Source organism: Coregonus lavaretus (assembly GCF_964263955.1).
Source record: "Coregonus lavaretus genome assembly, chromosome: 8".
NCBI classification, from domain to species: Eukaryota; Metazoa; Chordata; class Actinopteri; order Salmoniformes; family Salmonidae; genus Coregonus; species Coregonus lavaretus.
Window position 1 is genome coordinate 17,928,134 of NC_139995.1, and position 26,632 is coordinate 17,954,765.

At 44.5% G+C, this 26,632-nt stretch overlaps 1 protein-coding gene across 1 annotated transcript in view; it reads right to left on the reverse strand.

The window, feature by feature from the left end:
• Positions 1-26,632, reverse strand: part of LOC311133959 (rho GTPase-activating protein 39-like) — a gene marked incomplete at its 5' end in the record, with an annotated part of 55,689 nt that overhangs the window by 14,943 nt on the left and 14,114 nt on the right. The window contains 2 exon segments of the mRNA XM_084167588.1: positions 11,072-11,436; positions 11,698-12,130. Coding sequence (XP_084023714.1) covers positions 11,072-11,436; positions 11,698-12,130 — 798 coding nt within the window.

Genomic DNA, 26,632 nt, shown 5'->3' on the forward strand with positions numbered 1-26,632 from the left:
TGTCTGTTTTATATAGCAAACCACGGCCACGTGAATCACTGTCTGTAGGAGCAAACTATTTTCGTGAACGGGGTGGTGTACCTAATAAACTGTCCGGGTGAGTGTACACCCCCACATATTATAAGGTTACTACTCATGACAAGGAACTGGTAAATGTACTTAATGGATGAACAACAGGTTTGGTCTTATGACTAGTCTCATTCTCCAGTGGTGAGTGGTCTGGTTCACCACTGATGACCCTGAGAGAGAGAGAGAAGGGGGGTGAGGTTCTACTTCCTGTCCTTGAAGCCCCCTGGAGGAGGGGCCAGCAGGGCCTCCCATACAACACAAACAGGAAATTACAAATGTAACATTCACGCTGGAGTAAGGCCGGAAGAGAGGGGTGACCTTCACTTATAGGGGGTTTACATGTTGCTAAATGAAATGAAAACAAAACAAAAACAAACCATATATGAAATAACATTTTCTAGGTCCCTACACAGCATCACTGCCATTGCACTCGACATCCCCATAACACCTGAGTGCTAATTCTATCTACATGCTAAATGATGTCAGTCCTCTTTAATGTGACCAGTAACAACAGAAACTATCCTCTGCTTGGATATTGTTTTGAGGTGGAACCAGAGCTACACAACAGAACGATATGAGAGGAACTTTGGACATGCTGAGTCTAGCTGGGGATTTAATCTGGCTTTGTGTCCGTTGTTCACTTGTCATTGTCACACCACACCCAGGGTGGCACCGTCAGGCTAGTGTGTTCAGCCCTTCAGTATCGGCACATTGTTGTTTTTTAACACAAACACTCGGTGCGCAATAGATGATTATCCCACTCACATCTGGCTTGATGCCAATGCCCACAGTAGTGTTATATACAAGCTTTCCTCACTGTAGCAGTCCTAATCCAACTATATTTACCACCAACAACCTATAACACCCAACCAGAATGATCTCACTTCTAAAACAGTGAGACAGAGTAAGAAAGCACAGTGGTGAGAAAATAGGAGTGAAAATGGGAGGACAGAAAGAGAGAGCGAGAGAATGAGAAGGGGATTTGTCGTGGGAGAGTGCCGTCAGGGAATGAGCGGGAACGTTGGCATTCCTCAGAGTTCTCGTTCAGGGGCCCCAGGGGTAGCAGGCCGGGGAGCCTTTAGACAATGCCTGGCTCTGCTATTGTCATGGCAACGCCCCTCTATGGAGCAGAGTCCCATCTGAAGACTATCTACAGATTCTCTAAAGCAGACAGAAACACTTACCTAACATCAGTATGGCAGTCCTGAGTTTACTGGCTCATTGACACTGTCAACATGATTACGCTACCACAATCATAAAAAGAGCCTGTGTTTCATCACACCGACCACATTGGCTGTTGGGTACTTTTCAAATAATGTAAACAAATAAATGATTATATGCCACAATTTATCACACGGAATATGAAAAAGACATTAACATTAACTCGTTTTCCACAGAGACACACACACACACACACATTCTTTAAGGCCATGTGAGACGTTGAGTAACGCCGAAGGTTGAAATGAAGTTAGAATCCTTTGGAGCCCAACTGGGTAATTCGATTGGGTTATGGAGTAGCAAATCAACTTAACGGTCAGCAAATTTTAATTTGTCTCGGCAGCTCCGGTGTCACACGCCCCTGACCACTGCTACTACCTCCACTCCTGCACGGAGTGTGATTGTGGTAGGAAAAGCCAGCTAAATATACATATTAAGCTATTTGCAAGAAATGTTATTTCTTTCCTTCCTGGAATAACCATGGTTGGAAAACCTATCAGCTGAGTCACTTTTGGCGGATAGGGATATGGCTTGGGAAGTACCCCTTAAAATACAGCCCCTTGGAATAGTAGGGGTCTCGAAACAGGGGCTATTATTATCATCCCGTCAGACAGGAAGAGGGAATTAGGTCCTATAGGCTCTGAACACAAACACCTCAGAGCTTGGGCCAATGAGATCATCATGATCTGCATAGAAGAAGGATACAAGACAAAGAAGATTCACTCAAGGTCAATTTCACAGCCAATCCAACAGCATGGATACTACCAGCCTATACTCAGGTTTACCCAACACTGACCATATGGTTTGACACATATGCAATCAGAAACCAACATTGGAGGAATATCCCAATGCAAAAGTGATGTACACTATATATATAAAAATATGTGGACACCCCTTCAAATGAGTGGATTCGGCTAGTTCAGCCACACTCGTTGCTGACAGGTGTATAAAATCGAGCACACAGCCATGCAATCTCCATAGACAAACATTGGCAGTAGAATGGCCTTACTGAGAGCTCAGTGACTTTCAACATGGCACCGTCATAGGATGCCACCGTTCCAACAAGTCAGTTCGTCAAATTTCTGCTCTGCTAGAGCTGCTCCGGTCAACTGTAAGTGCTGTTATTGTAAAGTGGAAACGTCTATGAGCAACAACGACTCAGCCGCGAAGTGGTAGACCACACAAGCTCACAGAACGGGACCGGCGAATGCTGAAGCACGTAAAGATTGTTTGTCCTCAGTTGCAACACTTACTACAGAGTTCCAAACTGCCTCTGGAAGCAACGTCAGCACAATAACTGTTCGTTGGGAGCTTCATGAAATGGGTTTCCATGGATGAGCAGCCACACACAAGCCTAAGATCACGATGCACAATGCCAAGCGTCAGCTGGAGTGGTGTAAAGCTCTGGAGCAGTGGAAACGCGTTCTCTGGAGTGATGACTCACGCTTCACCACCTGGCAGTCCAACGGACGAATCTGGGTTTGGCGGATGCCAGGAGAACAGTACCTGCCCCAATGCATAGTGCCAACTGTAAAGTTTGGTGGAGGAAGAATAACGGTCTGGGGCTGTTTTTCATGGTTCGGGCTAGGCCCCTTAGTTCCAGTGAAGGGAAATCGTAACGCTACAGCATACAATGACATTCTAGACGATTCTGTTCTTCCAACTTCGTGGCAACAGTTGGTAGAGCATGGCGCTTGCAACGCCAGGGTTGTGGGTTCGTTTCCCACGGGGGGCCAGTATGAAAATGTATACACTCACTAACTGTAAGTCGCTCTGGATAAGAGCGTCTGCTAAATGACTAAAATGTAAAAAATGGAAGGCCCTTTCCTGTTTCAGCATGACAATGCCCTTGTGCACAAAGCGAGGTCCATACAGAAAGAGTTTGTCGAGATCGGTGTGGAAGAACTTGACTGGCCTGTACAGAGCCCTGACCTCAACCCGATTGAACACCTTTAGGATGAATTGGAACGCTGACTGCGAGCCAGGCCTAATCGCCCAACATCAGTGCCAGACCTCACTAATGCTCTTGTGGCTGAATGGAATCAAGTCCCCGCAGCAATGTTCCAACATCTAGTGGAAAGCCTTCCCAGAAGAGTGGGGGCTGTTATAGCAGCAAAGGGGGGACCAACTCCATATTAATGCCCATGGTTTTGTAATGAGATGTTCAACGAGCAGGTATCCACATAATTTTGGTCATCTAGTGTTGGAACCCCATAGCAGAGACAACTCAATTTTTTAAAAGCAGGAGTGGCAGAGGGCTGAGATGAGAGATGGGGGACCTGCAGGGCCACCTCTGAGGTTAAAGACCCAGCTGTCATGAGACAGCTGAATGCATCTCCCTGCTCTGAGACACCATGTCTACCAGCTGCACATACCACCTAATACCACCCTACCCTACCCCACCCTCCACCGTCTCCCAACCCAGCTAGGAGGCACTGGGGTTGGGCTGGGGACAGCCACCGGGACCCCTAGTCTCCAGACTGTGGGACATGGTGACAGAGAGAGACCATCCCAGCATGGGGTCAGAGAAAAACGCCTATGGAATCTGAACTGTTCTTCTACATGTGTTCATATGGAACCAGATACAGCATCAGAACACACTCCTCGGATTACAGTAATAAAATCACACATCCTCTCAATTAACACTGATCTGGAGGTGCGCCACGGGAGCCACAGAAACAACATGCTCACATTGCTCACTGATTCTCATAGTTAAGGTTAATGGATAATTTAGGTCAACTGATACAGCGTGCTTGTCATGCCAGAGACTAGTGCACATGGTGGCACTGGCCCTTCATCAGAGCAATGGAAGGTGTCTCAGCATAGCAATGTGTATATGAAGACATCTAGGTCCAGTAACATGGTAATGCTTAAAGCTGGTCTAAAATAATACCATAGAGCTTGGACTTGCTGTTCTAGTTAAAATAATGATAAAACAGTAGGTCTGTAATCTAGTTTTCTGAGGACACCATAAAACTTAAACTTTACAAGGGAGAGAGTGAAAACTGTGACAGAGAGAAAGAGGGATAGAGAGAAAGGACATTGTCACAACAAGTACCAGCCACCCAGACCCATTTAACCAGATGTTTAAAGTTAAAGTAACACTTTCTAACTGGAAAAACGACACCATAAGAGTCTGACTTAAGTCAACATCTGGCAAGAACCAAGAAATGATCTTACCAAGCCTGGCGCACAGAGATAAAAAGAGAACAAGTCTTATTCCCAATGTCTTTAAAGCTGTTAGTCCAGACACCGATAGCACAGACAGATGAAAGTGTTAGAGCTTGTGTCAGACCTATAAACATCCAGTCAACGTGTGACTCATTTAAACTCAACTATTTCAACCACAGACTCCTCCTCATTTCCTAAATCAATCTACTGGTGATTTATTTACAATGACTCATAGAGTAAAGCACATGTGATGATAACCAGGTTGGATTTACTTTTGCTTTCATTTGCAGAGCTGAGGAGGGAATGTTTGAATCTTCCACTTCTCAAAACCTAACTTCTTCCTGACCTCATATCATCACAACACAGTCTCATAGGGTTCTCTATCATCACAACACAGTCTCATAGGGTTCTCTATCATCACAACACAGTCTCATAAGGTTCTCTATCATCACAACACAGTCTCATAGGGTTCTCTATCATCACAACGCAGTCTCATAGGGTTCTCTATCATCACAACACAGTCTCATAGGGTTCTCTATCATCACAACACAGTCTCATAGGGTTCTCTATCATCACAACACAGTCTCATAAGGTTCTCTATCATCACAACACAGTCTCATAGGGTTCTCTATCATCACAACGCAGTCTCATAGGGTTCTCTATCATCACAACGCAGTCTCATAGGGTTCTCTATCATCACCACACAGTCTCATAGGGTTCTCTATCATCACAACACAGTCTCATAGGGTTCTCTATCATCACAACACAGTCTCATAGGGTTCTCTATCATCACAACACAGTCTCATAGGGTTCTCTATCATCACAACACAGTCTCATAGGGTTCTCTATCATCACAACACAGTCTCATAGGGTTCTCTATCATCACAACGCAGTCTCATAGGGTTCTCTATCATCACAACACAGTCTCATAGGGTTCTCTATCATCACAACACAGTCTCATAGGGTTCTCTATCATCACAACACAGTCTCATAGGGTTCTCTATCATCACAACACAGTCTCATAGGGTTCTCTTGTCACAGAAGTTGAGCATTTTGTCAAAATAAGAGAATCAGGGCTTCATTAATTTCGCTACGTAATGAATATCGCCTGAAATCTGGATCCCATGAGCAATATCTTGACACAGAAATAATGTGTTTATGGGCTATAGGTCAACATAGAAATGTCTATATAATGCATATCTATTTCATGAGAATCTCTAGGTAGAATTGCACACATTGTGCAATGGTGATTGCACACCGATCCGGAACAACAAGTTTAAAGTGTGTTTGATCTTCGCCTGACTGCCTTGGATTGAATCCTGTCAGTCTTTTGAGTGTAGCTATATCATTAGTGGCTAATGAAAAGGCACATACTAGTCATTTGGTACCTCAGTTCACCATACCTTCACTTCCTCCTCAGAGATAGCTCACAGATCAGTTGCCCCTAGGGACACTTGTGCTTAACTGAGGGCCTTTCTTCCTTTAGTAGCCAATTCTAACCATGGGGCCAGCCCACAGGATAATGGAGTGCTATGACCCGTATGTGAACCACACCTGGTCACCTCATCTCTGTCATGTGCCTTCAACAAGTAGGACACTTCCCCTACACTTCATCTGTCCCATGGAACTTCAAAACACTACAGGACAAGCTACATGGCAAGCTACCCCAACTTCTACCCCACATGAATCCCCTCATGCACCCACTCCACATACATACACAGGTCATCTGTTCAGTGTTTCCCCTTCTACCTTACGCAATTAGGGTCGGAGGTCAGAGGGTAGGAGAGTCCTCCACATGGCTGAGGATTGATACCCAGGACCCAGGCAGAGAGCAGAGGAAAGTTAAGAGACACAGACACCTCTAGGAACAGCAGGGTCTCCTATTTAAAACTAACTGGAATGCACTTTACCCCAAGCTACCCTACAATTGACCCATATTCAGCACCACTCTCCTTTATACACTCACAGCGAATTGCGGAGCAGTAAGGTGTTTAACCATTTAGCTCCTCTGGGTTTAAAATGGTGCAGTTTGCGCATATTTAGGAGTTGATAAATAAAGTTGTAATGGGATGCTGGGAACCCCCTCTTTTTAACAAAGGGCATTAAAATAACTGTTTTCCCTGTGATTGCATTATGAATTCTTGTGCATTGACTGCTTGTCAGAATGCACGTTTCCCTTCCTATGGCACTCACAACTTGAATGTGCCTTGAGAGGAATATTCATCTCGCATAGAACGCACAACAACAAACTGACTAGGTAAATAGATCAACTATTCTACTATGGACTTTTCTATTCATTACTCATTTATTTTGCAGAGGAAAAGTAAATGTGGACTGTTCTAGCATCTTCAAAGTGCGCCTCGGCTGTTCCATATTTTTTTTACCGTGGCGGCAATGAGCTTGCCATGGCGCAGCGCCACAACTAAATGGACTGCAGCGGAAACACTGCATATGTTGTGAAATCCACAATCCAGTACAGATGTCGTAAGCAAGGTGATCGCAAACTCTTTATCGTTTAAAAAGATCAGAATCCCTTGCTCTATTACTTCTGGACATGTTTACCTGGGGAGTTTAAGGTATTTTTCTGATGAGCTGGACAGGGTCAGAATACCCGGATATTCCCAGGCCATGTGATAAGAGTTAGCCAAAGAGTAACATATTTAACACTCTGCTTGAGAGAGAGTGAGAGAGCGAGAGCGAGAGCGAGAGCGAGAGAGAGAGAGAGAGCGGAAGCTGAATAAATGAAACAGTGCCTAGGATAACACAGATGGTGTGTTAACAGGCAGATAGATATTGTATGACCATCAACAGGCAGATAGATATTGTATGACCACCAACAGGCAGATAGGTATTGTATGACCACCAACAGGCAGATAGGTATTGTATGACCATCAACAGGCAGATAGATATTGTATGACCACCAACAGGCAGATAGGTATTGTATGACCACCAACAGGCAGATAGATATTGTATGACCACCAACAGGCAGATAGGTATTGTATGACCACCAACAGGCAGATAGGTATTGTATGACCACTAACAGGCAGATAGGTATTGTATGACCACCAACAGGCAGATAGGTATTGTATGACCACTAACAGGCAGATATATATTGCATGACCACTAACAGGCAGATAGGTATTGCATGACCACTAACAGGCAGATATATATTGCATGACCACTAACAGGCAGATAGGTATTGTATGACCACTAACAGGCAGATAGATATTGTATGACCACTAACAGGCAGATAGGTATTGTATGACCACTAACAGGCAGATATATATTGTATGACCACCAACAGGCAGATAGGTATTGTATGACCACTAACAGGCAGATATATATTGCATGACCACTAACAGGCAGTTAGGTATTGCATGACCACTAACAGGCAGATAGATATTGTATGACCACTAACAGGCAGATAGATATTGTATGACCACTAACAGGCAGATAGATATTGTATGACCACTAACAGGCAGATAGGTATTGTATGACCACTAACAGGCAGATATATATTGTATGACCACCAACAGGCAGATAGGTATTGTATGACCACTAACAGGCAGATAGATATTGTATGACCACTAACAGGCAGATAGATATTGTATGACCACTAACAGGCAGATAGATATTGTATGACCACTAACAGGCAGATAGATATTGTATGACCACTAACAGGCAGATAGGTATTGTATGACCACCAACAGGCAGATAGGTATTGTATGACCACTAACAGGCAGATAGATATTGTATGACCACTAACAGGCAGATAGATATTGTATGACCACTAACAGGCAGATAGGTATTGTATGACCACTAACAGGCAGATAGGTATTGTATGACCACTAACAGGCAGATAGGTATTGTATGACCACTAACAGGCAGATAGGTATTGTATGACCACTAACAGGCAGATAGGTATTGTATGACCACTAACAGGCAGATAGATATTGTATGACCACCAACAGGCAGATAGGTATTGTATGACCACTAACAGGCAGATAGATATTGTATGACCACTAACAGGCAGATAGGTATTGTATGACCACTAACAGGCAGATAGATATTGTATGACCACTAACAGGCAGATAGGTATTGTATGACCACTAACAGGCAGATAGATATTGTATGACCACTAACAGGCAGATAGGTATTGTATGACCACTAACAGGCAGATAGATATTGTATGACCACTAACAGGCAGATAGATATTGTATGACCACTAACAGGCAGATAGGTATTGTATGACCACCAACAGGCAGATAGGTATTGTATGACCACTAACAGGCAGATAGGTATTGTATGACCACCAACAGGCAGATAGGTATTGTATGACCACCAACAGGCAGATAGATATTGTATGACCACTAACAGGCAGATATATATTGTATGACCACTAACAGGCAGATAGGTATTGTATGACCACCAACAGGCAGATAGATATTGTATGACCACTCCTCAGATGTATTTATAGAACTAAAAGGAAACTGAGATTGGAACAACTGACTGTCAAGTTTCCTCTGAACACTTTTTCCTCAAACGTCATCATCAACTGTTGAAATACACATGGATTTCTGAACAGATTCTTTGAAATACCACAAATATTAGCAAAGTAAAAAAAGGGAACTTGGTCAAACTGAAGTAGACATTATGCACAACTTAGAGGAACATAACTGAATGTCATGAAACCCTATGTTCAGCATGGGATACATGAATGCCCAGCCCACAGGTGATGCACTTCTGTCCTGGAATAGAAATGAATGACGCTCTTGTAAAAAGAGCCCACACTTTCTTCAAGAAAAGTCTTTGAACAAACTAAGGCTATCTGGTGTAACTCTTTCAAAAGACCCCTACATGCCAGATGTGCCATACCACACTCAGAGCCTTCCCTCACTACAGAACTGGCATAGTTTCTTGTAGGACATTTTATTTTTATTTTTATGCTACTTCATATTCATCATCTCCAGCACCACCCCAACATCAACATGTGAAAACTGCAAGTTTCTAGGTTTTGTATTAACAAAAAGAGAGGAAGATAAGTGTTTCCAATGACATCAGTATGCATCATGTGATTTTAACCTATTATGAGTAGGTGTGGCCTACTAATTGGTTGATGATGTAATTGGAAACACTTACCTTCCTCTATCTTTATTACTCCATAACATAGAAACGCATCATTTGCATACTGTATGTTGATGTTGGGGTGGTGCTGGAGATGAATATGAATTTGAAAATGCTTGAAATGTCCCTTTAATAGCTGAGCATAGTCATGATCAATCAGCCAGACAGAGGTGAAGAGGAGAAGAGCACAGGTCCGAACGGTTCCTCTCCTCTCCAACCCCAAACATGAAACCAACTCTGTTTTCATCCATTTATTGTTTGTCACATTCCAGCTTCTCTCCTCATTGCATGGTGAGATCTAATTACAAGCCCAGAGAGAAACCAGTGAAAACCACCATATGGCTAAGTGGGGTGCAAAGCCCAGAAGAGTTTAAGACTCTTCAGCTCCACCCAAAGACACAGATGCCCATTGTTTTGGGGCGACATGGAGACTTCTGGGAAACGTTGAGTCATTAGGGATGACCGCAGAGTGGTGGAGATCCCTGGGGAGTAAACGCTTCTAAAGGATGGAATGTCAAAGAGTCAGGCAGGCTGTACCTCCACCAGGGCCCTCGGACAGTAAGGGGTGAGCAATTAGTTCCCCTTCTACCTTACGCAATCAGGGTCGGAGGTCAGAGGGTAGGAGAGTCCTGTTGGCCCCGGCGAAGTGAGGTCCTCCACATGGCTGAGGATTGAAACCCAGGACCCAGGCAGAGAGCAGAGGGGCCAGGGGGAAGTGAAGAGACACAGACACCTCTAAGAACAGCAGGGTCTCCTGTTTAGAACTAACTGGAATGTAGAGGTTCTGCATGTTATTACCCAAGAACAGACAACACTCCTTCACATCTCTACTCAGACTACGGTGGTATGGCTTCCCCCACCGGAGACCCCCATTGGTCTTTGATGGCGAGGGGCCTCGTGTTGTTTTATGAAAAATAAATGAGCGTATATGGGGCTGGAGTGAAGCATAGCGGCAGTGAGCAGCACACAGGGGCACTGAGACAGCACTAGGGGCCGAGGGCCAGGGGAAATAGCGCTGGTATGTCTGGAATCTTCCTCTCAAGTCGAGATGCTGGTTTGGATTCTGCCACAGCGCTGAGCACACGACGGGGTCTTTGAATGGTCCTTACTGTTAGGCGCCTTTCTACCAATGTGAAGGGAGAGGTGAATGTCATGCACTTTATGACTGCACCCGTCTTCGCATTTGGTAGCAATTTGCTTTAAACGGTCACGGTGTGATTCACAGAGAAAATTATGGAAACGTGGTGCATGTGGAATGTCAAGATAAGTGAGAATGAAAATAAAGGATTCTGAGGTAGCCTTACTGATCAAATGTCAAAATAAAGTTCTCATGCCCAAAGCAGTATACCACAATGGGATAACAAATAGGTTTTTGCTATTACCATATGTCCTCTTTACTGAAACGTGATCCTCTAATAGTTAAATACAACTACGTCCTCCCTATCAACAGTCATTTGGTTCAACAGTAAAACACAGAGATCAGACGTACCTCAGTGACTCCTTGCTTTCGTCCGAGCTGTTGTCTTCCTGAGCTGGTCTGCTGTCCACCACTGTGTCTGTGGTCTCTCTCTCGCTTGGGTTCTCAGGGGTTCTGGGGACGGGCTTACCCTGCTCTGGAAGAGGGGTGCGGCGTCCCTGGCTGCCTGTACTCCCCAGGCTCCCTGCTCCAAGGTGCTCTGGAAGAGGGGTGCGGCGTCCCTGGCTGCCTGTACTCCCCAGGCTTCCCGCTCCAAGGTGCTCTGGAAGAGGGGTGTGGCGTCCCTGGCTGCCTGTACTCCCCAGGCTCCCTGCTCCAAGGTGCTCTGGATGAGGGGCGCGGTGTCCCTGGCTGTCTGTACTCCCCGCTCCATAATACTCGGGACAAGGGGTGCGGTGTCCCTGGCTGTCTGTACTCCCTGCTCCATAATGCTCTGGACGAGGGGTGCAGTGTCCCTGGCTGCCTGTACTCCCCGCTCCATAATGCTCTGGACGAGGGTTGCAGTGTCCCTGGCTGCCTGTACTCCCCGCTCCATAATGCTCTGGACGAGGGGTGCAGTGTCCCTGGCTGCCTGTACTCCCCGCTCCATAATGCTCTGGACGAGGGGTGCAGTGTCCCTGGCTGCCTGTACTCCCCACTCCATAATGCTTTGGACGAGGGGTGCGGTGTCCCTGGCTGCCTGTACTTCCCAGGCTTCCCACTCCATGGTGCTCTGGAAGAGCGGTGCCACGTCCCTGGCTCCCTGTACTCTCCAGGCTCCCTGCTCCAGGCTCCCTGTCCCTCTCTCCAGTCCCCCCGGCTCGCTTGGCCTCAGAGCAGCGCTTCATAGCCTGTAGCTGGGAGAGGGGAACTATGTCGCCCCCTTGGGGTCGGTGCCAGACAGTCTGGCGTCCCACGGAGTTGTAGTAGTAGAAGCGGCCGCTCTGGGGGTCAAAGAGCTCCCACCACTGGTTTCCGTCAGCCTGACGAACAGGAGCGCCTAAAGGAGGGTCCCAGCCGCATTCGCCGGTGGCCAGGTTCACGTACATGCGCTCCCGAGAGCGTGGCTCCAGGATCTCCACCCAATCAGGACTAAAAAACAGACACAGAAAATAGTGGCGTTAGGACTGAGAGTAACAAGAAAGAGGCAAACAGCTTTCAAGCGATTAATAACACAAACACTTTGTTCAGTCTGGAAATCCTACTGAAATGACCATCCCTGTTAAATGCTTATCCAACAAACAACCTGTACACAACTTACAAAGTCAAAAACGGACTACAAAGCAAACACCCTTACACGACCCATATGGATAGCGAATGTTTGCGACCACAACACGTGTTCATCTGTGTGTGAGTGCTATAGAACGCTGGTTCAGCAGTGATGTCATCCCTCTGGTGGGCTGAGGAGCAGTGGGAGTAGCGCTGTGTGTCTGTGATCTGACTAAGGGACAGGTGGACACGCGCTGTACGACACTAGGACCACAGCCGGCAGGCCTGGAGAGCACCATCCGCTCCAGCAGCACCACACAGGGCATGGCATGAGGAACACTAGCAGCTAACTCAGCAGAACACAGAGGGCTGGGAAGGGGTGGGGAGGGGTTTGAGACTGGCCCACATACACACAGACAGGGTACAGAGGAATGTGTCATTGAGAAGGGGAGCAACCTGTCAGATTGAGTGAAATGGGTTCCTGACTTAACTGAATTGAAGTGAAAAGTGGTACAGATCTACATAGCTCATTCTGATATCAATCTAAGTGTGATGATGAATGATGATGTTATGAGTGCATATGACAAGGCCAAACTACAGGAGCTACATTTGGGTCATGTTTCCCTATGAGAAATCCCTTATTTGGTCTCTTTTGATCTAGTTCTCTGATGCAGAGCAGCTTCAAGTGTGCCAATGAATCCATGAGGGACCCACAGCCAGCCTGTCGTGTCCTTATAGTGGGCTGAGAACCCGGCTGGGGACTAGGCAGGAGGTAGAGACAGGGCATAGGAGAAGAATCTCAGGAGGCTGAAAAGATTTGGCATGGGCCCTCAGATCCTCAAAAAGTTATACAGCTGCATCTTGACTGGTTGCATCACTGCTTGGTATGGCATCTGCTCAGCATCCGACCGCAAGGCGCTACAGAGGGTAGTGCATACCGACCAGTACATCACTGGGGCTGAGCTCCCTGCCATTCAGGACCTAAAAGGTGGTGTCAGAGGAAGGCCCTAAAAATTGTCAAAGACTCCAACCACTCAAGTCATAGACTGCCCTCTCTGCTACCGCATGGCAAGTGGTACCGATGTACCAAATCCTGAACTAACAGGACCCTGAACAGCTTCTACCCCCAAGCCATAAGACTGCTAAATAGTTAGTTAAATAGTTAACCAAATAGCTACCTGGACTATCTGCATTGACCCTTTTTGCACTAACTTTGACTCACGTGTTATTACTTTTCTATTATTTCTCTATTTTCTCTCTCTCTGCATTTACATTTACATTTTAGTCATTTAGCAGACGCTGTAAGTAAGCATTTCACTGTTAGTCTACACCTGTTGTTTACGAAGCATGTGACGAATAAAATATGATTTGATATGTCCAACGGGTGATCCAAAAATCCAGCCCAGGTTTGACTGTGGTTACACATTTCCTGCCGGTGACATATCATCCTGAGCCGTTTCAACTTTCCCCGTCCCTGGAACACAAGAGGGTGGCCCCAACGTTGGGTGAACCGGTGGCAGCCGCAGAGAGATTCTGCAGCCACCCAGGCTCTATATTGCAGAATAACATACTCTTTCGCCCTTACCAGCTCCACAGGTGGCCCTGCAATTCTACTGCCAGCCTGCAGTCCAGTGTTCACCTGTGTGGGAGCCAGCTCAGCCAGCAGCGGTACCAGCTCCTCTGCCACGGCCCTGTTGGCAGCACCCAGGCCAGTCCAGCGGCACCCGCGACTACAGACAATCCGGTCGCCTAGGCTGGATCGTCGACCCCCGGGACTGCAGCCAGTCTGGTCGCCCTTGGTGCTCCTGCCAACACTGCAGGCGACGAGAGAGATTGCACTCCAGCCGCTGCCTCAGCCAGAATCCCAGCCTTTCCGGGGGCCTCAAGTGCACTCACCGTGTTATCACCAGCCAGAGCTACCTGGTGATCCTTCTCCAGCAACAGGGGCTCTGCCTGCCCCTGGTTTCATGCCTGTCTCTGAACTAGGGGACCCTCCAGCAGCACCTGACCTGCCTGCTGCTACCTCCGCTGACCATTCCAGCCCTGACCTGCCCTCCGGGGACCTGGCCACGCCACTGTCACCAGCCACTCATATCACTGCCTCACCTGCCCTGGGCCCCATTTGGGGTGCCCAGGTTGCCCCTGCCCAACATGCACCACCTGACCCAGCTCCAGTCCTGGTCCAGCCGCTGCTTGACTTCCTGGACGTAGCACCACTGAGTCCTGGTTGCCATGGCAGTTGCAAGGGTGCCGGATACCCTTCTGACTTTCCAGGTCACACACTTCTCAGTCTCCTCCAAGCAGTTGCGGAGAGAGCAGCAAGCTCCTACACCTATGCCCTGCCCAACACAACTGGACTCCTCCATATCTCTGTGGACTGGGATGTTGTGCGTGCACAAAGTGAGTTGTGTGACACGTGTATATTGTTCTTCATAGTTAGTTGTATATTGCCTATTGTATGTTGCCTCTGTGTTTACTTTGTTATGTAATGTGTGCAGGTAGCATATACATTTATCAGCCAGGTCATTCCAGATTGAAGTCGGAATTGGATGTCTATCCACGTCCTAAGGACGTCGGGTAGGGGCAACAGTGAGCACTATAACCATCAAGTAGGCTTGGGTTTTGCTAGGGTGTTGTGGACGGGGGTGGTGGATGGGCGTAATCCCATGACTGTGGATCAGAAGGTTGTGCGTTCGATCCCAGTCCTGGACACAGGTTTGTTATTTTTGGTTTTAACCCTATCCCAAACCTTAACCCTTACCTTAACCAACTTAATCCTTAACTTCGAAATTTGACGTTTGGAGAAATGGAACAATACAGAGCAGCAGGACTATTTGATACAGAGCAACAAAACTATTTGAAATTTGACGTTTGGAGCGACTTCTAAATGCTACATTTGGAGAATGTGGATGAACGTTTAATTCTGCAGTGAGACGGTGAGAGCTTGTTGACATTTCCTTCCTTTGTTAATAGCTTTGTTGCTCTACTTGTGCTATTAGTTATTGCATTATGTCAAGTGTGTTCATTACCTCTGTTTCTGTCCATTACAGAACCACTACCATTCCACTACATCCCCATGTACCTGAATTTTTCTGTGTGTAAATAAAGTTCCTGTGTGTGTTAACTCTTGGGCTGCTTTATTCCCCTTTAACTGGGGGCGGTGTCAGTGGGTCACAGACCAGTAAATGCGTAGAGCCGGGTTTCTCTTTTTCAACTGCACTCCCAGATCATCATGGGCCGAGTGTATTTTTCCCTTTCCCTACAGTTGGGACACATGGCCAGGGTACCTGTGGTGGATAGGGGGAGCAGGGTATCTGGCACGGATCACAGTACCCAACACATGCCCACATTTGTTCCTTGTGATCCTGCCAAGTAAGCCACCCGCACCCACAACCTCAAAATAGCCTCAGAAGAGAAGAATGCCAGCCAAGTCGACAGGACTGCCTTTGCATTGGGCATAAAGCTCAGTGGAAACTGGAAACGATCTGTATGTATTCCATTCTTCACTGCCAGGTTAACATACAGGGGGACAGGGGCCCTCCACATGATCCCTGCCTGTGTGGTGTCAGTGTGAGTGTCTCTGCTGTCTGCTGGGAGACCATCTGGCTCCCACTCTGAACAACGACACATAATTCCATGTCACAGCTCAAGACTGTAATCAACATGACCAACCTCTTCAAGAAGAGAGATGAATAAATCTGTATCTAATCTGTAACTTAGCCCTGTTTTCTTCTGAGCATCTGCAATGAGAGTATGTAAGTGTCCACATACATCATTATGTGAGTGCGAGAGTGAGTGTGTGAGCCGGAGAGAGAGAGAGACAGAGACACAAAGACAGAGAGCCAGAGAGCCAGAGAGAGAGCGAGAGCGAGAGCCAGAGAGAGAGAGAATGGGGGGGGGGGGGGGGGGGTCAATAGTCCTATCCCACACACCCACCCTTCAGCCTCCCTCTCACTGATTACAGTCTCCCAAAGAGGCATTCCCTTACAGCAGCAAGCAGAGTAGTATTTATGACGATATATCGCAATATTATTTTTGACAATATCACAATATTATTTTTGCTCTAGTCAGTTGTACCTGCACCAAAACTGCACCAAAACTCCAAACTTTCCTTCATAGCTTGTTCTTCATCTTCTTTTTAAATAGTAAGCCAATTTGTTTTCTTATGGCTCTCTCGTGCTCCTCTGCAGCAGACATGGTGAGCAATATGCTTGGAACATCGAATCGCAATAAGAATTGCAGTTTCGGCACTTAAGTATCATGACAATATCGTATCGTGAGGTCCCTGGCAATTCCCAGCATTAAAGCAGAGCACTTCACGTTGGGTTCAACCCTGTCAAAGTCACGTGTTTGGCATTACATTATTGTAATGAAAGAGAAAAAAAGCTGAAAGAGAAAACGCAGCAGCGGAGAGACGTTGTGAACACGTGCATATGACACCACCATGTGAACGTACTGACAGGACACCAGGGGTTAGAAGTCATGTGCGAAGGCCATAGTTAGCTGTGTAGGAGCAGCATGGGGTACAGTGGTTGCATAAGGGCCTTTCCTCCAGGGTAAATAAACAGTAGTTAGGACACAAAGTGGAACCAGCATCTCGCTGACAGCCGCTGATAAGCTGGAAGATGGCCTTGCGGTCAGTTTTGGAATTCTTGGAAGATGTATTCTGGGAGCGCTTATACAAGATCAACACCCTCCCAATATCTAACTATGTGATGTGTAACATCACCCAGCCACTCAACTTCACTGTGAAGAGTAGAGAATGACCCTCTTTCAAATGGTTGGTGAGATAGGGTTGAACTGATGGTCAAACTAATCTGTTCCACTAGAGCCATTCGCTGAGTTAGAAGTGTGTGAGTACAACACAGTTCTCCCAACTGTAGTTGGCCTACTCAATAGAAATCACTGGGAGAAAAGGGTCCATATCAGGGGATATCTTTACATGACACGTTTTGGATATTCTAGAGAATACAGACAATTTCCAATACATATTGAGTTTTGTGGATATGCAGCATATACTGACAAATTCTGAATCCAGATGTGTCTTTTAGACATATACAGTTGAAGTCGGAAGTTTACATATACTTAGGTTGGAGTCATTAAAACTTGTTTTTCAACCACTCCACAAATTTCTTGTTACAAACTATAGTTTTGGTAAGTCGGTTAGGACATCTACTTTGTGCATGACACAAGTAATTTTTCCAACAATTGTTTACAGACAGATTATTTAACTTATAATTCACTGTATCACAATTCTAGTGGGTCTGAAGTTTACATACACTAAGTTGACTGTGCCTTTAAACAGCTTGGAAAATTCCAGAAAATTATGTCATGGCTTTAGAAGCTTCTGATAGGCTAATTGACATCATTTGAGTCAATTGGAGGTGTACCTGTGGATGTATTTCAAGGCCTACCTTCAAACTCAGTGCCTCTTTGCTTGACATCATGGGAAAAATCAAAAGAAATCAGCCAAGACCTCCAAAAACAAAAATGGTAGACCTCCACAAGTCTGGTTCATCCTTGGGAGCTAGTTCCAAACGCCTGAAGGTACCACGTTCATCTGTACAAACAATAGCCGTCATACCGCTCAGGAAGGAGACGCGATCTGTCTCCTAGAGATGAACGTACAGCAAAGGACCTTGTGAAGATGCTGGAGGAAACAGGTACAAAAGTATCTATATCCACAGTGAAATGAGTCCTATATCGACATAACCTGAAAGGCCGCTCAACAAGGAAGAAGCCACTGCTCCAAAACCACCATATAAAAAGCCAGACTACGGTTTGCAACTGCACATGGAGACAAAGATTGTACTTTTTGGAGAAATGTCCTCTGGTCTGATGAAACGGAAATCAAACTGTTTGGCAATAATGACCATTGTTATGTTAGGAGGAAAAAGGGGGTGCTTGCAAGCCAAAGAACACCATCCCAACCGTGAAGCATGGGGGTGGCAACATCATGCTGTGGGGGTGCTTTGCTGCAGGAGGGACTGGTGCAATTCACAAAATAGATGGCATCATGAGGAAGGAAAATTATGTGGATATATTGAAGCAACATCAATCAGGAAGTTAAAGCTTGGTCGCAAATGGGTCTTCCAAATGGACAATGACCCCAAGCATATTTCCAAAGTTGTGGCAAAATGGCTTAAGGACAACAAAGTCAAGGTATTGGAGTGGCCATCACAAAGCCCTGACATCAATTCTATAGAAAATGTGTGGGCAGAACTGAAAAGGCGTGTGCGAGCAAGGAGGCCTACAAACCTGACTCCGTTACACCAGCTCTGTCAGGAAGGAATGGGCCAAAATTCACCCAACTTATAGTGGGAAGCTTGTGGAAGGCTACCCGAAACATTTGACCCAAGTTAAACAATTTAAAAGCAACACTACCAAATACTAATTGAGTGTATGTAAACTTCTGACCCACTGGGAATGTGACTAAAGAAATAAAAGCTGAAATAAATAATTATCTCTATTATTCTGACATTTCACATTCTTAAAATAAAGTGGTGATCCTAACTGATCTAAGACAGGAAATCTTTACTAGGATTAAATGTCAGGAATTGTGAAAACTGAGTTTAAATGTAAATGTATGTAAACTTCTGACTTCAACTGTATGATATTGAGATTACTCTGAAAATGACGAGAGCCTACAGGGAGGAGGTGATGGCCCTGGGAGAGTGGTGCCAGGAAAATAACCTCTCACTCAATGTCAACAAAACAAAGGAGCTGATCGTGGACGTCAGGAAACAGCAGAGGGAGCACGTCCCTATCCACGTCGATGGGACCGCAGTGGAGAAGGTGGAAAGCTTCAAGTTCCTCTGCATACATATCACTGACGATCTGAAATGGTCCACCCACACAGACAGTGTGGTGAAGAAGGCGCAACAGCGCCTCTTCGTAATTTGTCTTGTTCCCTAAAACCCTACAACTTTTACAGATGCACAATTGAGAGCATCCTGTCAGGCTGTATCACCACCTGGTACGGTTACTGCACCACCCGCAACCGCAGGGCTCTCCAGAGGGTGGTGCGTTCTGCCAAACGCATCATCGGGGGCAAACTACCTGCCATCCAGGACACCTACAGCACCCGATGTCACAGGAAGGCCAAAAAGATCATCAAGGACATCAACCACCCGAGCCACGGCCTGTTCACCCCGCTATCATCCAGAAGGCGAGGTCAGTACAGGTGCATCAAAGCTGGGACGGAGAGACTGAAAAACAGCTTATATCGCAAGGCCATCAGACTGTTAAAAAGCCATCACTAGCTGGCATCCACCCGGTTACGCAACCCTGCACCTTAGAGGCTGCTGCCCTATATACATAGACTTGGAATCACTGGCCACTTTAATAATGGAACACTAGTCACTTTAATAAATGTTTACATACTGCTTTACTCATCTCATATGTATATACTGTATTCTATTCTACTGTATTTTAGTCAATGCCACTCCAACTGCTCGTCCTTAATTCCATTATTTTACTTTTAGATGTGTGTATTGTTGTGAATTGTTATATACTACTGCACTGTTGATGCTAGAAACACAAGCATTTCGCTACACCCGCAATAACATCTGCTAAATATGTGTATGTGACCAATAAAATTTGTCCTGAGATAGGCCTATGTGAACATCTTATTTTCTCTACATGATGGAAAATACTGACAGTAGGTCTACATAGTATATGCTCTTGACTGAGGTCCACATCAGGATCTTGATATGCATTTTGATATGCTAAATAAGGACAGTTTCTGATGCTTATTTGAGTTGAGGACATGCTCAATAATTGGACAAATATTAAATCCATATCGTTCTTTCAGACACCATCTATAATTTTTGTATTCCCTCTGGATAAAGGCACAGGCAAACTGCAAGCTAAAAGCACTAACTGGTAGCCTAGCAACAAGAATCACATATCTTCTGCTGGTGAGTTCCAACTGTCATTTTTTGAATTTGGGCGCCACAAATGAGTGTGTAAACAGTGTGTGGTTGAACTGACAACTGGAGAAACAACGAAGTGAGAAGCTATTCAGAAAATACCTTGAAGAAGTTAACGCATAAGTGAGCAGCTAATTTGAGATGTTTTATTTATTTATCTTAGCAACTATAATCAAGAACGTAGCCAGTAGCCAAATAACGAACTTTCCTTCCCCTTCAGGTATTTTTTTTAACCCGTTATCAAGCCTCAAGGTGACAGCTAACGTTTTAAAAAGTTTAGACATATTTTGTATGACTGGTTAATATAAGCTAGCTAACTACCTTAGTTAGCTAGCTAACTAGCAACATAGCTAGCTAGCAACATGGCTAGCTAGCTAGGTTCTTCCAGTTCGTTGTCTCATCATGAATGAAGCAGGTAGAGTAGCTACCTTGTGGTATGGTTATGTGAAATTACAACATTTTCTTGCAATGTTGACACAATTTTGATTCATGGTTTATGCATTGACAGTTTGGAGTGGATCACAGACCAACACTACCATCACGTTGGGTCTGGACTGCGAGTGACCGCTGATGACGACCCAATCTGCACCCATCGCATCCATCCGCCATAACAAAACAGGGCAGGCATGGAGTATTGAGGGTGTGCAACTTTTCTTTTCTGTGAAAATATATTTTAAAAAATGTTTTAGCAAGGATTGGCCTACGTTTGCATCTTTACAGAACATGTGTTGTGATTGGAACTCTGGATTTGCTATGCTGCATTATTTTTTTACAGAAATAGCAGAGATGTGCTTTGGAAATAGCAACTTGGATTAAATATAAAGACGTTTGCCTTTACATGCATTGTATAGCCTACTACTGAATATGGTGCAAATGTATGCTCAGATATGTCAACTTCATGTGAAGAAGCATGATGATTTCTGGCGCCTGAACAGGTAAAGTAATTTGGGCAGTGGATATTTCATGAGTCTCACCCCAGATATCTCCCTGGACTCATACGGTAGCAGGGAGATTTCTGAGGTCCGGATTGGATGCATGTAGAAACTGTCCCATTACAGAGAATATCCTAGCTCTGTATATGAAATTAAGGACATGGGTATCTGGAGCATGACTACTCCTTACAGTATATCTAATAAAATGTCAGATATCCGGAAATATATAGATAAAGATATCCCCTGATATTGACCCTTTTTCGCCCAGTGTAATGTTTACAAATGGTTTGGAATGCGGTCTGCATAACCCCAGTAAAGCTAAAAACACTACTCTAAATGTTTCATAATGATCTGAAATGAACTCGTTACACGTGCTCGTGTGACCAATGAAAGTGGCACCTGATTTTCTTTAGGACAACATATTCTAAATTGAAGCAGACGTCCATTGGGAGAGTGCTTTGGTTATACTACTGAGAGAGGCACTTAGCCGGACACTGACACCAGTAACCTCACTGACTACAGTAAACATCAGAACGGACACTACTGTATGTGAAACATAGACATAATACACCTACTATGCCAGAGGTAAGACAGTGCTTAAGATACATTGGTAAAATATATCCTCATAATACTGGTGTTTTGCGCTTATGATTCTCTAGATCTGATAACACATTCCCTCTCTCCATGGAAGGCACACTGGCTCTTTATCTCCCATCTGGGTCAAGGAGACGTCTATGCACCACATGGTTATTCTAGGATAACTAAAAATAGTCAAATACAAAAACACAATACGCGATAGAGCAGAGCGTTGCACCAAGACACACGTAGACTCTCTCCATCCTGTTTCTCCTAGCCACTATGTGTCAGAGGTCTCATTCTCAATAATAACTTCATCCACCACCCACAATTTACAGTTTTGTCCCAAAATAACTTGAGATGTTGAATGGCGTTTTCCCAGAAGGCAGAACAACAGCATTCTGCTCATGGAATCTGCTCCATTGTTTTAAAACTACCCAAAGTGTAAATGACAGTTTTCCCAGCAGCGAACAACATAGGAGTGGACATTGCATTGTCTGAAAATAGGGCAACACAGTTCTGTCATTGTTTCGTTTAGATTTTCAATCAAATTCAAATTCCAGTATAGCTTAAATCGATTCCCTCAAAGATAAACTATTGTGAAAAACCTCAGCCACAATGAAGTGAACAGACAGGAGCCTATAGAGACAGTGTTCTGTACAGGGCTAACAGGAGCCATACAAGTTGATGTAAAGACAGATAGTCAGCTAACGGCTGATGAACAGAAATCTAAACCAATAGGCTATAACTGCATTTGTGTGTTTCTAAATTCATTTGGAAAGAGGAATAAAGCCATCAGTGACCAACTTAAAACAGCCATTTAACGTTTACTGCCCTCGTAAACCAACCTCTAACCTCGCCTAACAACAGGTTATTCTGAGAGAGACTCTGCCCTGTCTCCTGAGGACCGGCCCAGGCTGATGTTTCAAACAGGGGCTGCCATTCATTTAGCTAACCTAGCACTCCGTCCGCCAGCAACAAGTGCCAAACTAAGTCGGCCTGAATGTATTTACAGACCTGCTATTTCCTATCTTAAGACATAAAACATTCTTTCTCCTCAGATACTGGTTTTATAAATAACAAACTCAGCTAAATTCAGAGTTAAAATCCTCTTTACTCACCTTGCAAAACAGTTTACAGAGGTCTTTGGAAATGTGTCGGAGGCTGGAATCAGACAATATAAAGACATCAATCATTCTTTTATATGCCGCCCAGCCGTGCGAGCAGTGGCATACACCTCAATATAACATTTGTTATAATCTAGCAAAGGCCGCCTTCTGTTTGATTATGTATTACGTTCAAAGTCTATACAACATAGCTGCCAGGCAACCTGCTTATCCAAATATTGTAAAACATTGTAATGTATTGTAAAGACATGGACTGAGTGTGCTGTGCTCGGCAGTAGCTCCATTAGCAGTAGTGATGTGACAACAAATGGACAATTTATCTTAATGTTTAAACTGCCATTTTTTATCGGTTTTCCTTTAAAACCAAAAATAATAAAAAATGTAATGTGAACTCAATGCAGAATTTGGTCCTATTGCATATGGTGGTCCTATTGCATAGGACCGATAGGGGGCAATGAAGTTCTATGTACCGCAGTCATAGGCTGAATCTCAAACCGAACACTTGGCCCCTAAGCAAGTGGCCACTCGAGTCTGCAAGTGTTTTGGCCAAAATGAACATTGAGACGATGCTCACTCGATGTCCCAACTGCCACATCAATATTAAAAAATTCTACATCTATTTGCGTGCATTGTCTCCCACGACGCGTTTGTGCATGACTCACTCGCTCTGAAATACAGGCACTGGGGCAGACAGACGCATACTCTGATAGAAAGTGAGTAAGTTGTAACAAAAAAACACATCTCTCTACTCCTGTACAAAAATATGTGCAAATCTATCGGTCGCCAGTGATTTCAGAAGCTGACTTAGCTTGTTGTAGCTTTCCTGCTACAACAAGATAATAATGGCGCCGGAGGGGGTGGCTGCCGTTTTACGGGCTCCTAACTAACTGTGCTATTTTGTGTGTTTTTGTTTGTAACTTATTTTGTTTTTACACTGCTGCTACTCGCTGTTTATTATCTATGCATAGTCACTTTACCCCTACCTACACTACCGTTCAATAGTTTGGGGTCAATTAGTAATGTCCTTGTTTTCGAAAGAAAAGCAATTTTTTTGTCCATTAAAATAACATCAAATTGATCAGAAATATAGTCTAGACATTGTTAATGTTGTAAATGGCTATTGTAGCTGGAAACGGCAGATTTTTTATGGAATATCTACATAGGCATACAGAGGCCCATTATCAGCAACCATCAGTGCAGAGTTCCAATGGCATGTTGTGTTTGCTAATCCAAGTTTATCATTTAAAAAAGACTAATTGATCATTAGAAAACCCTTTTGCAATTATGTTAGCACAGCTGAAAACTGTTGTGCTGATTAAAGAAGCAATAAAACTGGCCTTCTTGAGACTAGTCGAGTATCTGGAGCATCAGCAATTGTGGGTTCGATTACAGGCTCAAAATGGCCAGAAACAAATAACTTTCTTCTGAAACTCGTCAGTCTATTCTTGTTCTGAGAAATGAAGGCTACTCCATGCGAGAAATTGCAAAGAAACTGTAAATCTCATACAACGCTGTGTACTACTCCATTCACAGAACAGCGCAAACATGCTCTAACCAGAATAGAAAGAGGAGCGGGAGGCCCCGTTGCACAACTGAGCAAGAGGACAAATATTTTAGTGTCTAGTTTGAGAAACAGGCGCCTCACAGGTCCTCAACTGGCAGCTTCATTAAATAGTACCCTCAAAACACCAGTCTCAACGTCAACAGTGAAGAGGCGACTCCGGGATGCTGACCTTCTAGGCAGAGTTGCAAAGAAAAAGCCATATCTCAGACTGCCCATCTTAATCTTTTCTTTTTATTTGCCAGTCTGAGATATGGCTTTTTCTTTGCAACTCTGCCTAGAAGGTCAGCATCCCGGAGTCGCCTCTTCACTGTTGAATATTTTCTCAACTCTATTTCTTGAACTGCATTGTTGGTTAAGGGCTGGTAAGTAAGCATTTCACTGTAAAGGTCTACACCTGTTGTATTCGGCGCATGTGTCAAATAACATTTGATGTTAGCTAGCTTCACTGACAAACACAGGGATGGAATGTTAGCTAGCTATCTGAAAATGTAGCTAGCTAGACTCTCTTACCCATATACATGGATAGCGTTTCTCCATATTTGCAATCAATCGCCTGAATTTTCTCCATCTCCTTAGCCATCATACTCTAATTCCACTGATTTCAAAACCCGATCCTCCAGAAAGTGGAGCAACACTTATGCAGTTCTACTATGTGATATCTCTCAAAAAAGCCACGTTAGAAAGGATTACCTACACATACTGACCAGCTCATATTATAGACAGAAGCCTGCTACATGGCAGACCAATCCGAACTCATCTCTCGGCATGTCCAGCCCACCCAATCTCAGCCAATCATGGCTAGTGGGAAGGTTGCTGTCTTTTTCTGTGGCTAAACCAACTATGCTTGTAATTTAACAATTATTTCGTATTTACAGATGGCATTCAAGTTTGTTATTAAGGTACATGAGAGTTCACATGTTCCAGAAGGCACTTCTGCCAAAAACTGCATTTTGATTTTTTTTTTAAAGTTTACGTTCAAATGACTCTCCTGTAAAGTAGTGACGCGTGACATACGCCTAGTTTTCTGAAACTAGTCAAATTTTTCCAACATGACGATGATGTGTGATCGGGACCTGTTAGTGGTAGTTATGTTATAACTGAACTGTGATTTTGTGGAAGAACGTTTTTCTGATTGTGATTTTTTACATTAACACCCCGAATTAGCAGTGTCTAACTCAGACTGTACCATGACCCCTTTAGCGTACAGTGTGTGCTAGATCTAGGGGCCCCCAGAACACACAGCATATCAATATATCTGCATTGAACACAAAGGAGCTACCAGCTTAAGTAAACAAAGATGATGTATGTATGGATGTCAGGTGTAGGCTTATGGCCATAAATTACATTTAGAGTGATGTTTGATTAAAGTTCTAACACCTAACCACTAGGCTTGGGCGGTATCCAGGTTGTCATACCGATCTTGTTCCATCCCGGGATATTCGGTAATACCGGCACTGAATACAAGGGGCGCTATTTTCAGCAATGCTAACAAGTACATGTAAAATCCCATAGCAAATGCTAGCTAAATGCTATCGAAAGCATGCAAACATTTTATACAGTTGTCATGACTCTCCCTGGGTGAGGATCAAAGGCCTCATATCAGCTTGGCAAATGGTCGACAACAACCAGACCCTCTTACCCACAGGGGGGGCTGTGCCAGTCTTGACACCTTAATACTGCCATAAATTAGAGATAGGAGAATCTACAGCTGAAGTCGGAAGTTTACATACACTTAGGTTGGAGTCATTAAAACTCGTTTTTCAACCACTCCACAAATCTCTTGTTAACAAACTATAATTTTGGCAAGTCGGTTAGGACATCTACTTTGTGCATGACAAGTAATTTTTCCAACAATTGTTTACAGACAGATTATTTCACTTATAATTCTCTGTATCACAATTCCAGTAGGTCAGAAGTTTACATACACTAAGTTGACTGTGCCTTTAAACAGCTTGGAAATTTTCAGAAAATGATGTCATGGCTTTAGAAGCTTCTGATAGGCTAATTGACATCATTTGAGTCAATTGGAGGTGTACCTGTGGATGTATTTCAAGGCCTAACTTCAAACTCAGTGCTTTGCTTGACATCATGGGAAAATCAAAAGAAATCAGCCAAGACCTCAGAAAAATTATTGTAGACCTCCACAAGTCTGGTTCATCCTTGGGAGCAATTTCCAAACACCTGAAGGTACCACGTTCATCTGTACAAACAATAGTACGCAGGTATAAACACCATGGGACCACGCAGCGGTCATA